Genomic DNA, 15784 nt, shown 5'->3' with positions numbered 1-15784 from the left:
AGAGAGAACCATCCTTTTTCAAGCCTGAGCAGCCTTTCAGCCTCACCAGGCAGCTTCTCAGTAACCTGCTACTGCAGAGGCTTTTGCACATTGGTAACTGCAGCTCCTTTCATCGGTCACCATTCCTCCCTCTATAGACTGTCCTGGCAACCAGCTTTACTCCAAACACCAATCCTCAACACTAACTCAGATGTCACCTTCCAAATCCTTACCTTAAAATACCATAATTCTGTATCACCGACTACAACCCGATGTCAGAACAAAGTTTCTCAGAACACACCTGAAATTTCAGTTTAGAAATATCAGCTCACAGGACGAGAGCGAGACAGAAAAGCACACACAAGTCTCTTGACTAGAAATACCACTGAGCAAAACAAAGAGAAATATAAATATTCCAACCAGAGACAAACCCCAGCAACACAGAAAAGTAAGTTCCTCATCTTTAATACCCTAAATCAGAAAAAAGCCTCAATTCAGATACTACAACTAAGAAATTTACTATGGTAAACGCAGAAGGTGAACTGAAATGAAACTCCAAATATGCAAGAGGGTCCAAGAAACCAAATAGATACTGAGTAACAGAAATGATAGCTGTGTTCCGAATTAATTTATTGCTTTCCCACTCTAAACTGCACCATGTCTCTGTCTCTTTTGTAAACCTGGTTAAAATTTTGACTAAGTCACACCTGTAATGTACTATTAGGTGCAAGATTTTTGCATCAGCGTGTCTAAATAAAACTCCATTACAACAAAAACATTCTGGAGTGGAAAGAGCAGCTTCATTTTTAGGTTTTAGCCGTCCTTCCAAAAGGTACTAGGTTACTTCTGTGTAGGTTTATGAAAGAGGGGACGTGTGCCATGACTCACTGACACTTTGCACCTTGACATCCACCACCTGAACACCTCACACCTGAGGCATTCTCGCAGCAGAAGATAAATACTCCATTTGTCTACACTGTCACTGTTAAACTGGTCAGCAAAATACAAATTTGTAGCTTCATAGAAATTGAAGTTCTTACTTATAACTGAGGCTTGGAAAAATTTGCCTCCTACATCATAGAATCCCAGCATGGTTTGGGTTGGAAGGAACCTTAAAGCTCATCTCATTCCACCCCCTGCCATGGGCAGGGACATCTTCCACCACCCCAGGTTGCTCCAAGCCCGGTCCAACCTGGCCTTGGACACTTCCAGAGACGCAGGGGCAGCCACAGCTTCTCTGGGCAACCTCAGGGCCTCATCATCCTCACAGGGAGGAATTTCTTCCCAATATCCCATCTAACCCTGCCCTCTGGCAGTGGGAATCCATTCCCTCTTGTCCTCTCCCTCCAGGCCCTTGTCCAAAGTCCCTCACTTGGAGCCCCTTTCGGCACTGGCAGGGGCTCTGAGGTCTCCCCTGAGCCTTCTCTTCTCCAGGTGAACACCCCCATCTCCCAGCCTGGCTGCAGAGCAGAAAGGTTCCAGCCCTTGGAGCATCTCCGTGGCCTCCTCTGGATATCACCACTGGTAAGAGCAACAGTAAAAGGTATTTCAGGGCAGGGGGAAAAATAATTTCTGTTCTTCTGAAGCAGTCCCCATCAAAACTGAAATACTCAGCAGGAATAAAAATATTAATACCTCTTCTAAACCCAGAGTCACTCACTACCATCACTGCAGCTCCAGTAGTGGGATCAAGGGGACCCCTCAATGACACCCCGAGTGCAGGACACAAGATCCCTAAGAGCCAGGCTTCCCAGGCACAAGCCCCTGAACCATTTTACCTGGCATCTGCAGTAGGCATGTAAAAATCAGATCTTGTAACAGTTTTTATTGCTCAAAATGTCTTTATAAAATTAAGGACTAATGCGCAAGTTTGTGGAAAAAGTGCATTTTAGATATGGATCAAAGAGTTTGGAGTATGAGTAGATAAATTCACAGTTTGTTTTTACACAGGTATAAATCTGAGATATAGTAGGATTATAATTTACATGGGGTCACTTTTACACTGTCTGGATTTACAAAGTGAGAAAAATATCTTCTGACAATTTGTTTTGGAGGGAAGTGAAAGAAAACTATGAATTTCAGAAGAAAACATATTTCAATAAAGCAACATCAATACATTTTTGCAGAAGCCTCTGGAACTCAACAGCTAAAGTCTCCTCAAGTTGCATTTCTGTAAATGTAGTTTCTAATGCAGAAGAAGGTGCTATTTGTAGTGATTTTTAAAAAAATAAATCTCATGTCTTAGCAAAAAATGCCTTTAATTACTTAGCAAAACCAGTAGCTGCTTTCAGAAAACAAACCAATGCCTATTCACTTTTAAAAGTTATTTTTAAGATGATAGTTTTTCTGGTTGTTTGCAATCTTTTTTCCCACAGCACAGTTCTCACACTCAGCTGGACTGCAGCACTTTTCACAGTGGGGACACTGAGTTTGTGGCTGTAGAATGAGCTGTTGACCACGAGAGGGTACAGACTCCATGGCTTTGTGCCAGACACGTTCAACTCTCAGCAACAACAACTACTCCAAAGATTAATCCCTTTTTGATTATGTTTTGCATTACCCATTCAAATTTTCCTCCTTACACACTCCAGTACTAAAATCCTGAGTAATAAAAATTGAGAATGTTTTAATGTTGGCTGAGTATTCTGAAGAGCACCACAGAGCAGGGAGGGAGGCTTGCCATGCCAGAACAGGGGGAACTAAGACCAATGCTCTATAAAACAACTGGAATTACACTGAGGAGAGGATGGGAGCTGATCCAACCACCCCACTACTCCACCAACTCTGGGTTCCATGGGAGGTTGCAAAGTCACAAGTAGTTTTGACTTGCATGAGCTTGATGCAATTACCATTCCAAAGGCTCCCAGGAATGGCTGGCCAAAGATCTCACTGCACACTTCTACAGCCTTGACGTGAACTTCAGAGGACATGGCAGCGACTACGAAACGGGAGGGGCAGGGGAGACAGACAGGAAAATAATGGGCAGGGGGACAGGCACAAGGTACAAAGGAAAGTTGAAAAACACTGAATAAAAAGAAACTACAGACCAAACAACACTGGCTATATCCTACATACCTCCAGCAGCAAACCTCAATCCTAGTCAAGTCCACGAAATGAAGTCACCCAAAGTGATCCCTGTTTTTGCACAAGGGGATTCACACAACCTGATGTGTGGGCATTCCCATTCCTCTTCACACCGTACCAACACGTGGAAGGATGCTGGGGTTTTTGCTTTTCATCCAGCTAACAGGACACGTTTTTGCCATGTGGAACATCTAACGAGCAGATATTCCTGTACAACGCTTGGGGTTTAGCAGGGATTCTGCAAACACAAGCCATCACAGAACGGAGCGGTTGTGCGTGGATTCCAGGCTGCGCTTAAGCTCCAGCAGCAAGGAGAGGGACGTGTTTGTCCATAAAAGTGACAATAATTTGGCTTTTTCTAGAGATGGCTACCACATTGAAGAAAGTCACTGATAAGCCTGCACAGAAAATTCTACAGAAGATATAAATCTGTCACACTTTTGGGTTTCCTAATGGGCACTACTAATTACTCATGATGAGGCTTTTTAAAGAAGCACAGAAACAGATGAGGCCAAAGGGGCTAAAATAGATGTCCAGTACAGGAAGTTTTGCACTTTGGAAAAAAAGATATTTAAAAGTATCATGTTAGAATTGGAAGTCACTGTTAGGATTAATAGCACTAATCAGGAACTTTATTCTTAAGCAAGTATTCCCAAACTGGAAAACCCCAAGACGTATTTGGAGGGAAGGAGAGAGAGGGAAACTGAGCACACAAATTAATGCAAAAATAGGTATATTTCTTAACCCACCTGCTATTAGGTCATCAAGAGTGTCGGTAAGCGTCTGTGCTGGAGTGGCAACCATTAATCCGTCTGGTTCTTGAACTAAGAGCCCCTGCCCAGCAATTTGCTGCTGCTGTCCTACATTCTGCTGATTCCCTAATGCTTTCTGAAGTTCAAGAGACTCTGTCCCATTATAACCTAAGTTACCAGAAAAATTACATTGCGGTGCTGGCAAAGGCTGGATAGGGACAAACTCTATTTGTTCAGCAGGTGGTGGAGACTGGTGTTGCTCATCATCTTTAGACAAGATTGTGTCAACCTGAGGTAACCCTGAAAAGTTATCCTCTGGCAGACCCTTATCGGCTTCCACTTCTGGGAAGACCCCTGTAAGTGAGCACTGCTGCTGCAGGGCAGGTGGTGTGTCTGTCTGACCTTTGGTCTCCAAATATTCTTTGGTAAACTGCTGCTGGGTTTTCATCTGCAACTGCCTTTCCACCTTCTGCAGCTCCTTCAATATTTTCTTCTTCTTCTGTACTTGTTCTTCTCTGTTCTTTTTAAGTTCTTCAATTTTATCTTTATTTAAAGGTTCACCTTGAATTAATTCCAATGATTTAAGTTGTGCTTTTTCAATAGCACTAATTCTCTGTCCAAGTTCATTCAGCTTGCCTTCAGTCTCTTCTACTATGCATTCCAAAGGCTGGTATGGGTGAAAAGGTGGCAGTAGGTCCTTATCTGCTACCTGCAGGGAACTTGACTTCTGCTTGGATGCACCTAAGCACATGAAAAATGTTTGAAAAAATGCCATGCTGAAGATACCCCAAACCTCCCCTCTCACCCACCAAAAATAATAATAATAAAAAATAAAATAAAATTTAAAAAAAATCTTTACAACTAACACCGCACAGCTGTCAAAGCACAGAAAGGTAAACCCTACACTCCATGTTAAGACAAGAAAGGACAAAGCAGATAGCCGGAATTTTCGGTATTGATCCTCATAACCCTTTGAGAGCACAGCTATAGTTTACAGTTTCTGACATACTTGACAATGCACTTGGGAAGGGGAATCAGCAAGAACAGCAAGGCAATTTACATGATTTACTGAGTTCCCAAAGTTCTTCTGCAGAGCTTAAGAGTATTTTCCAGAGGCTGACTTCCAACAGCAAGGTTATGAGCAGAAAGACTCTATAGTTGAGAGCAGACTAACTTGACAGTAAGATGATACTTTGAACTAGGATTTCTCCAAACACTGTAGCATTCACCTTCACATTACAAGCAGAATCCTGCCACTGCAAACTTCGTACTTACAAGTGGAGTGTGAAGTTTTAGCACCTTTTTAAAAATTCTGGGACCAAATGAACAACTTGCTCACTTTCCCTTCCAATAACAAAGGAACAATACTGTTCATTATAAAGACTTTAAAAATAACCTTCACCAAGGCCCACCAAAGCCGGGCAGCCCTGCCCCAAGTGCTGACTGCCCTCAAGCAAACCATGGCTACTTTCCCCAAAGCCACATCTGGGAAACTCTAGTCACATCTTACTAAAAGGAATCTATTAAGTGCTAAGATTTCAATTATTACTTCAGTGTCAGAACTTTAATTAAAAATGCGAAAGGTTTTAGCCTGATTAAATAATTTTCTGCACTAATACTCATTTGCTTTACCCAAACACTGATATATGGAGCCTTCAAAAAAAAAAAAGTTGAAGTTTTACAAAGCAGACTCACATAATTAATCATTAAAAGGGGTACTAAAATGATGTACAGTTTGAGCCATGGCTTAATAAAGTTACCAAAACATCACACAGTTAAGTGAAAGTCTGGATGCAAGAACTAAGTTGTAGAGGAGTCACCAGCCCTGGAAGGATTAAGTTTCCTGAAACATAGATTTATTTCTCTCTGGGCCATCCTTCACAATACACTAATTCACAAACAACTTCATTTTGCATTGCTGTCAAAACATGAGTCGTGTACACTTCACTTTGAAATGAATCTTTTTTGGAGGAACTAACTGTAAACCAAACAAATGTGAGATTTTTCTCTCATAAAGAGAAAGAACAAATATTAAAATAGAATTGGATCAACTCTGCACTGCATACCTTCAGCAGACTCCCAGGAGTGAAAGCAAACCGTATCTAATTAGATGGGAAACAACAAGAATCTTACTGATCCCAGGAAACAGCCCAGCATCCCACACGTGGCCCCTGGAGCCACCCTTCAGGACACTTCCTCTGCAGCTCTGTACTCTGTGCAGGTCAGTAGTTCCAGCTGAGCACCTCTCCCCATCACTGCTATTACCTAGCTCTGAACCATGAGTGAGTCCCCAGCCAATTTCTCAGCAGACAATAAGGAATTTGGGGGAAGTTCAGCAATTCCTGGCTCTGTGCTGGCTGTTTAGCTCGAGCCTGCTCTAACCTGTGGCCCCTTTGGCTTTGTCACACACTCAGGGTTTATCCTTTAATTTTAACAAGTGTAACTTACAGGTTTTTGAGAACACTCTTGAGAAATAAATTTGCACTCACCAAAAATCTCTGAAAGGCTTGTCTATATCATTGTTTTGAAACGAAGCTGTGCTTCACTGCTATCATAACCAAACTGCAAATGAACCCTGCCTTCAGCTGAGATGGGAACCCTCTGCACTGCTCTGTTTAATGTCATCCCTAAGGCTCCTGTATCTATCATTCCCAACCTAACAGAAGGCATTCCCACAACCCAGCAACTCTGGACACCTTCCATCACTCTAGGAAAGAAAAGCTACAGTTCAAAGAGCCCCTCAAATAATAAAGTATCAATGTGGTCCCTCTCAATTAAGTCTGTGCTGGGGAGAAAACAAACCTGTCATGGGAAAGCTTTTTTAGGAGCACAAAAGGAAGGAAAGAGCAGAAGCACAACCCCACCTTGAGAGCTGGGCTGGGCTGAGGAGCCAGGGCTGGGCTCAGACAGCACCAGACAGCAGCTCCAACCGAGAATCATCACGGAAAGGTGGGACAGTTTCTGAAGACAGGTGTTAGGAGACCAGCTGGGCTCTCAAGTTCCAGAAAAGGTACAGAAATTTACATTAATCAGCTGCTAATTAGATAGACAGGCCACTTTTCAGGTTCCAGATCGCCCTTTCTATGCCAGAAAACAGTTGCAACCTGTAAATGGAGATACTGGAAGAGGACGAGGGGCAGGAAGAAAGATCTGCTAAACCTGCCATGTCCACCAGAACAGTCAGGTCAAACCAGAGGTGGAGAAGAGTATATAGCTACACTGTTGGCAGCTTTGAATATGCAAATATTGGATGTACTAAAAAGTAGCATTTCCTGGTTTATCCAAATCTCTATATTACAATATCCTGAAAAATACTGTGCCCATTTTAGTACATAATTATGAACAGATACTTTATACTTTCACTTTTGAAATATGTAAGTAGAGTGAGACTTAAGAATCCAATCACAGGCCAGATCACAATCACGTCAACCTTTTTTTTTTTTTCATTTATTTTGTACATTTATCTTTTGGGGGCAGCATCAGTCATCTACACAATCAACCTACTACCAAATTACACCTAGCAACATTAAGCTGTCAATCTGGCCTCTAAAGCAACTGTTTTCATCATTTTTAGAAGACTTGTTTAATATGAAAGTTGTTTAGACTGAAGATGACTGAAATCCAGATGTTGCTACACAGATACCACCTGCTATCCAGTACCACGATTACAGGAAAAAAAATTGATCAGCAAACCCAGAGTGGTACTGGGCATGCTAGGAAAGCCACAGAGTAAAGAAGGGACTGATTCCCCAGTTATTTTGTGAGCAGTATGACCAATTGCTCTTTGATTTGCATTTCCACATTCCCCCAAGTTCTGGTCCCTACCCTGTACAACTCAGCCTTCACCACAATTCCTGCAGAGCATGCACATACCTTCAGCCAGGTTTGTGACCAACATGTGTGACTCAGGGTAAGACCTACTCTGCCCAAACACAGCTTCCCATCCACTCCTCTAATCTCCACTTCTCTCCAGGAAGTGACAGGTGTCTCCTACAGCAATTTCCTGTACTTCTCCCATACACTTAAGACCATCTCCCACAGACCTGAGTTGCAACAGCCCATTCACCCCAATGAGCCTCTCCCAGGCATCATTCCTGTCTCTTGAGCACCCAGTAAACATGCAGAGAGGACACCATGACCAGGTTTTAATGCTTATGGCTGCAAATGACATTTAAAGTCCCTAAACACTGTGAGCAAGAACCTCAAAAAATAGCCTTCAGTTTTGTAGTCCTTGGGTGGCTTTCTCAAGCAATTGCACTCTTCTAATTTAAATTTGCTTAGAACACATTTAGTATTTATACAGTTGCTGCCAACAAACAAGCCTCATACCATATTTCCTGAGTGGTTATGACTCTCAAGGAACTTGCTCTTCTAGCCCTGACTGATAATCCATAGGATGTCACTTCTCCCTGGAAAGAACTAATTTATATGCCTTTCAGTTGTATTATACTTAATGTTTTATTAGACAAAATTCTGAGATTTGTGGACAGCTCCTTAATTTCTGTTGTCATTGTTAAATGAAAAAAAAAAGTGGATTGAAATCCAAACAGTAAAGTCCAAAAGATTTTTTCCAGCATAAAAAAACGACAGTAAGAAAAAAGTCAGCTGTGTGATACCCATTTGTACATTCAAATACATCTTCTCTGCTGGAGACCCTGTTACATAAATCTGTATGAATCACCATGTCATTTGTATGCTCTGTAACAGAAATGCTTGTCCGTTGTTCTTGCACTTGAGGTTTTTTTTTTTTAAATCTGATTTCACTCAGAAGTTGAGAGTTCAATTTGCAGTCTGCTAAAACTCACCAGCCTAATCAACATGAATAAAATGAACTCAATATTGAATTGTCATGAAAATTCTGTGTTTAAGTAAGAAATTCATCTCTAAGGACCTGGAGAAACAATCAGTTGCTCCATACACACACAAATGCAAAGTACAATATTACATAATCTTGCTGATTTGGAAAACAAAAGAAGTCTGCTTTTCCCAAGCAAATTCATCTGCCACGTGGTTTTTAATACATACTGATTTCTTCTTTATAAAGAAGAGGTTAATTGGTAGAAGGCTGAATGATGACTTTGTAGGTTCACAGTATCCCTCCTGGAACCATGGAGTAATTTTGCCAGTCTTTATCACACCTGCAGCTGTTTCTATGGAAAATTGCAGGGAATAGGTGCAATGCTATCCAACAGGCAACGGCTACACAGCTGAAAGAAACCAAGCCAAACTGAACTCAATTTTCAGCCATTCAAAAATTTGAGTTCTTTCCAATCTTAGTCTTCTTCCCAGGTTTCCTCTGGTGGCTTCATGGTATATAACTGGAAAATTGCTAAGATGTAATTGAATTAGTTGGTGGCAAGCAGGTGACTGAAGCTTCAAAGGAGCAGAAGTTCACAAACCACCGTGAAAAGACTGTTACACATTTGTGCTCCTGGGACCTGCACGTGTCTGGGTGTCAAATCACCTGCCTGCACTGCTGAGGATTTGCAGAAAAAAAGTCTTTAGGTCTACAAAGAAAGTATTAGTAAAGCTCAGAAGTCAGGACACATGGATGGTGAAATCTCCCTTGGGAACTCATCCCAGACACCTGGGCCAGCTGCTGACCCAGGCAGGAAGTTTCCAGGAGGAAATGGCAAGAGTTGTCAGAAGATGTTGAAGCACATTAAACAATGAAGCAGCTGGAACTGTGCAGTAGAAAAATCTGGTAAAAACCAGAATGCAAAAGCTGGAAAAGTTGGAATATCAGTTTGCTTTACTAATGCTTTTACCTCCATGAAAGTCATATAACTTCCTAGATTTACTGTTAACCTGGCCCCTATTTTTATTAAATCACACAATGCATGAGATCTCTGCTGGGATACATAACTCAGTATTAGGCATAGAAGTCAGATATCAGAGTAAAAAATATTTATTGAATTTGTAGCCATTGAAGTTACATAGAGTTTGTTTTTCTTCCCCTTCTCCACACCATCAGATTGTTAGATCTAGCATGGGGATCCAGGAGATACCATATATTGAATATTTAGCTGAGAAAGCTTATAGATTCCAAAAGTACCAGTCAACTTTAGGGGAACTCTGGTCTCCTTCACAGGGATCAAAGGCAAGTGTGGGCAGCTTTCACCTGAGTAAGTCTACTGGGTCTTGTAGAACTCTAAATAAACCCCACACCCCAAATGAGAACCCGCTGCAAGTTACTGCCCACTTAAAAATGACAGTAGAAAAGTCTAATGACAGCATGTTGACAGGTTTTAAGTACTTGCTTTAGGCCAATTAGTTCATTTGTAAGCACAATTTCAGAATAAGTATGAAGTAAAACAAATCTGGAGAAAAATTTACTGGAAACCTGGTACCTCATTCTCCCAAAACAGACTGCTTTGAACTTTGACATGTTTGTAAACAGCTGATGTTAGTCAAAATACTTTGACTAAGGAAACGACCCTCCACAGGCTCCCTGAGCATCCTTTGCTGTCCCAGCGTGTTTGATGACGATCTAGAACGTGCTCTGTGCTCCAGCCCTGCACTCCCCAGCACATTGCACAAGGCTCTGCAGGAACCATTCACAAAGTAGATGGGATTATCAAGAGCTGGTTTCCTGAAGAAATCCAGTGGCATTCCTTTGGACTGCTCCCTGGGCTGGGCTCCTCCTCTCCCAGGGAAGCAGGTGCAGGGCCACGTGGAGCTGCAGCACAGCCCTGCACTGGACAGCCCTTGTGGGGTCCCCTGGGAAGGACCCTTGGGCCTGTGGAAACAGCACACTTGGGTTTTGTACCCAAAAAGCTCTTTGTGCTGAGCTGCTGCACCACAGCTGCTGCTGAGCAATCCTGCCCCTGCTCAGCAAGGGCAGCAGCTGGTAGAATCTGCCAAGGAAGGCATCTCCTGCCTCTCCCCGTGGAAGCAAAAAGAGCTGAACTGCACTGGGATTTCTTTTACATGGACACAGCAGACACATGCTAAATGTAGTGCACTGAGAACAATCCTTCCTAAGCAAGTAGGAGCCGAGGTCTGGTCAGTCCCATAACTAATTCTGTTCCTTTTTTTACCTGATTTTTCTTCAGTTCTTTCCAAATTACCATCTTGGAGTGTCACCTTTATCTACGTCTCTCTGGATTCACTGCTGCCTCTGAAATGATTCTCTTTTCAGTTGCTAAACACTGATATTAAATCCTTTCCCAAACTAATTATTCAAATGGTAATGATCCCATGTGCCTTCATGCTTTACTGAAGAATAATAATAAAATTCAAAATTAGACCATAAATTCCTCTTGAAAAACCTCGTGTCATATCTGAATTGTAATAGAAACACTTAAATGTGTTCAAGTTTTACATTTGACTTGCCAAGAACTCTTCAGAAAACAAAGTGTCATTATTGCATTTCTTGCAAAACTCACACAGGTCCGTAAAAAAAATCTTACCGTGCTAAGGTTAAGAAGGCAAGGTACTGCTCTCCTGCCTCCCAGTAGCTCACAGTTTATACAAAAACTCAGGGGCTACTTCTAATCAAAGGCAAGTAATTGTTCTGCCCCCAGATAAACAATTTTGTTATGCAAGAACTTGACTGCTCTCCTGCCTCAGAAATAACGACCACCTCAACTCACCCCCTCTTTTGCCCCTCCTCTCCCACAAAGTTTAGTGATGGAAGTCTGGTGAATTAAAGCCACTTGTGTGTAGCAAGTTACAAATGGCAGTTCAGCACAGCACACCAACTCTGCACTCCAGTGAGCGCACAGCATTTAGCACAAAAATACCATTTCCCCCCTAAAGATCTGACAGATACAAGAGCTTTGCACAGAGTTTTTGGGAATGCTTCATCAGCCTGATGACACATTTGGGATTGCTGCATCTCCTGCAACACAGCAGGAGTTTTGCTGACACGCATGAAGCATGTCCTGAACCCCTGTGAACAATGAGATCTCCCTGTGCCCGTCCCAACGTCATGGTACTGCAAAAAACACACCTAAGGATGTGCTGACATTGGCAATACAGTGTTTGTAATGAGAGCTGCTTCCTAAACTACAGTCAACTATTTGCCTTACATAATTTAATTAAATAACATGAAAGTTTTAGCTTTAAAGTTCAGTCTTCTGACTCAGCATCAACTAATCCCTTACTGATTCCCATGCACCACAAAATGTGCTCCCAGAACACTCCCACTCTGCAGTGCTAACAGACATTGAACTGGAAGGGCACACATGCTGGTATACAGCTTTTTGATGGGTTATTTGAACCAGAAGTTGTATATTCTTTTCATTTGTTTGGTATTCATTTTTATGAAATCCAAAGCATCAAGTGTTGCACATCCTAGGAAATGAGACAGCAAGGGCATCTGAAAGGTCACAGACATGGCATATGCATGGAGAGGGACACAGCTGCACATTCAGGCACCAGCAGGTACACGATGTTTTTCTCTCTTTATTTGTGCCCCTAAGGGATTCATGGTTGTTTGTTTGCTCTGGAATTGCTCAGTGCTTCCTCAAACAAAGGATTTAAGCCGATCTAGCTAACAGAGCTTTGGATACTGTAATGTTTAAGATCCCCATCCAAAACTGTAGATCATTAGGAGCTGCAGTTTGTAACCTTGCACTCGAGAATCTGCTTCTCTTTCTGAGCTGACTTAGCAGATACGAAGATTTTGTTACAGAATCCACAGCTGGAAACAAACTCCTTAATTGCCATTTAATGACTGCTAGGAGTTTTAACCAATCAGTTTGACCATGTTCAAAGCAAAAACTCTGATGTTATGATTACTTACAAGAGAACTACTTCTAATACAACAAAAACTCTCCTGTAAGTAGATCTGCACCAGTATTTTATAGGGCCAACATGCTTGCATTGCTACTGAAGGAACAGGAAAAAGTTGGTGCATCGAGTTCATGGATAATAGCTGCAACTATTCTAGAAGACCAATGTACAATATTCAAAAGTGAACACCACACCTAGAGTACATTAACTTTTTTATCTGTCTGCACTATGGCAGTTACCATAAGCATTTCCTTCCACAAAAAATTGAATAAGCATAATTCTAATAAATTAGAATAAGCATAATAAGATTAGAATAACCAATGTTGCTATACTGTAGAATGCAAGAAAATAAGGAAAAAACTATGAACTATATAAAATAGTTTTAAATTATACTTCATTAGAGATGTTCAAGAACTGATGGAATGGACTACACTATGCATAAGCTCTAATAAAATGGTCCCCAGTCTATCCATTTCCAAACCATACATATTCTCTGAGCGGCTACATACTGACCTTTCACCACTCCCAAGAGAGGTGGGGAGTTCTCTTGAGGGGTCCTGTCAGGCTCCTGGGGAGGTACAACCATAGCGAGCGTATGCACCGGGACACGGGGAACCTTAAACAAAGGCACAGACACGCGCTCAGGTAAAAACACCTTCTGGCAGAGCAGATCTTCAGGTGTTAATAGAAAGGTACAGATCGACAGCACACTCCAGCCCACTCCTCCCAAACTGTGTATTCTATGCTACCTCTTGGTATGACCTGTCCTGTGCTTTTTTACTGGGATAATATGTCAAAGTTAACTGTGCTACTCTGTGTGAGATCCCAGGCTGTGTTGACTGGAAAACTGTTAATTGCTTTAGGCTTTTAGTCAGCTAACTCCCCTGGAAAACTGCCTCTTCAGACTTCAGAACTCTGAATTTACACAATATATTTTCTTTTATATAAGAAACAGAATCAGTAACACCATGTGAGGGGTGTTACTAAAGCCACAAGGCTTTAGAACTGTTGAACCAAAATACTGAGCAAATGCAGGAAAGAAAACAACATCCTTTTGAAATCCTAGGTTTGGGACTATCCTGTCCAGGGAGTAGAAAAGGGAACAAAGCTCATGTGTTCTTCAGGTCTCTGCAGCTAGGACCAACCAGTTCTCTCACTCTCTACCATTCTCATGTGTGCAGGGTTTTTAAAATTCCTTCCACTGTTTATGTTCATTTTTTGAAATTAACAACTAAGCAAGTGTTTGTTCCCAACGTTGATGGTGCTATTTAAAAAAAAAACTCCTTATGCCTTACCTGAGACTGATCCTGAGATGGAGGTGTGAGCTGGGACAAGTCTGCTGCAGGAACCGACAGAACATTGTTTGGGTAATCCAGCAAGTAAGAAACAACATTTGTGTGTCCTCCCTTGGCAGCTTCAATGAGCATTGTTGAGCCATCCTGAAGTGAGATTTTGGAAACAAAAAGCCAGAAGATTAGTTTTTCTCCCTGGTGCAGTATCCCCACATAAGATATGATTCTATGATTTAAATTTAGTACTCCAAAACCAGCCAAGTGGTTCTTTCAGAACCTATGAAACACAACAGCTGCAAGCAAATACCTTGAGCCGATGAGTAGGATCTGCCCCGTGAGCCAGGAGAAGCTCAACCACAGCCAGGTGACCTCCAGCACAGGCCAGGGACACCACTGTGTGATCATTGTTGGCTGTAGCCCTGTTCACATTGGCACCTAGTAAGAAATGATCTTAGAATTAAACACAAAGAAATCCTTTCTAAAAGAAAAGTATCGACAAGTACAGTATTTTGTGGAACAGAGACAAACTTTACTCTTGTAATCCAATTACTTCCTACACACTTCTAGGGAAAGAGCAAGGGATTTTGACTAACTGATTGGCTTCCACACATCCTCCTCCTCACCTTGTAAAGACAAGGCAGTTGCAACAGCAACAGTGGGCTTTTAAGTGTTAAGTGAGGGAACACATGGCGTAAGAAGCACAATTCCAAATGTTCACTCTGAGCTCTGAGCAGCATCACTATGTGGTGCAGTTGCTACTGTTTCAGACAGTACTTGATGTGCTTTTCTGAAGGAGGAAGTGCTTTTTTAAGAAACTGAAAATATCTGCTGTACTTCAAATCTATCTACACAACAGAGTAGGAAAAGTAACTAGCAAAATATTTTGTAATTCATTCTATCATGAACTACATGAAATTCAAAAAACCCTTACGTGTTTGACAAATGCTCATATCCACATAACCAGAATACTTTTGAATATAGATCACAAACACGTGGCACTGTAAAGTGGCATTTTAAGCTTTTTAATTAGTTAGGTAAACTAGCATTTACCTTTGCTAATAAGGAATTGCACGGTGCATAAGTGACCAGCTCGTGCAGCCTTCATTAGTGGGGTTCTCCCACCTTCAGATTCATGCTCCTAGAGAAGAAATAACAGGTGTATAAATGGGCAAAAAATTGTACCATTGTTTCAGCTCCTGAAGTATTTTGTGGTGGGACCAGAATTACCCATCTTGTAGAAGATCTATCTCACAAGCAGACTGTAATAAATATAAACTGACTGGAGTCAATTTTCATGTTACCTAAAATACCAAATTACACTGTTAAAAAGGATTAGGACCACATCCATATTGGTATCACACCAGGAAGCTTCCATACTTACACTCCCTCTTTTTTATTTTAGTGTTCACATGCATAACATACATGAGAACAGTAACATCTTCTTTCCTCCTCAGAAAGGGTGGAAGATTGAACACAAATGTCACCCAGCATCAGGAAGTGCACAATAACCACAAACTGCAGTGCCTCAGTCCAGAGAGCTGCCACGTGCTGCCAGACCTCAAAACTGCAATAATGCCTCAAGTGCACACAACATTTATAAAACATAAGGAAGAGGATCAGAAATAAGAATGAGACAAATCACTGCAGGTTACAAGAGGATTGGAGAATAAAGCAGAAAGACAATAAAAGGATGATACAAACCAACAAAAAGGGAATGAGGATCAAGAACAATTTTCTAATCTAAAAAGTTTCTGAATACTGAAAAGATGTGGTTGAATACAACCGTATTAGAGCAGTTACAGAACTAGACAATGTGCCTGCTATGTAGACATGATCAATACCACAAAGAATGCTGAGCAATGATATCAACCCACCTGCAGAAAAAGGGGAGAGAACATCATCTTCCTGCGAGTGTTTGTATGTGCACTCTACATTCAG

The 15784-nt window shown here is 41.6% G+C and overlaps 1 protein-coding gene across 12 annotated transcripts in view; it reads right to left on the bottom strand.

The window, feature by feature from the left end:
- The window catches only part of LOC116451723 (ankyrin repeat and KH domain-containing protein 1), a 101193-nt gene that overhangs the window by 33476 nt on the left and 51933 nt on the right, over nucleotides 1-15784 (bottom strand). For all 12 annotated transcript variants that reach the window (XM_032125390.1, XM_032125396.1, XM_032125397.1 and 9 more), the window contains exons 11-15: nucleotides 14897-14984; nucleotides 14154-14281; nucleotides 13850-13993; nucleotides 13068-13170; nucleotides 3813-4556 (exon numbers count right to left, since the gene is read on the bottom strand). In XM_032125390.1, coding sequence (XP_031981281.1) covers nucleotides 3813-4556; nucleotides 13068-13170; nucleotides 13850-13993; nucleotides 14154-14281; nucleotides 14897-14984 — 1207 coding nt within the window. The remainder of the gene's footprint in view (nucleotides 1-3812; nucleotides 4557-13067; nucleotides 13171-13849; nucleotides 13994-14153; nucleotides 14282-14896; nucleotides 14985-15784) is intronic.

The sequence above is a fragment of the Corvus moneduloides genome, chromosome 15 (genome assembly GCF_009650955.1).
Source record: "Corvus moneduloides isolate bCorMon1 chromosome 15, bCorMon1.pri, whole genome shotgun sequence".
Taxonomy (NCBI): domain Eukaryota; kingdom Metazoa; phylum Chordata; class Aves; order Passeriformes; family Corvidae; genus Corvus; species Corvus moneduloides.
This window is presented reverse-complemented; position numbering and strand designations above follow the sequence as displayed.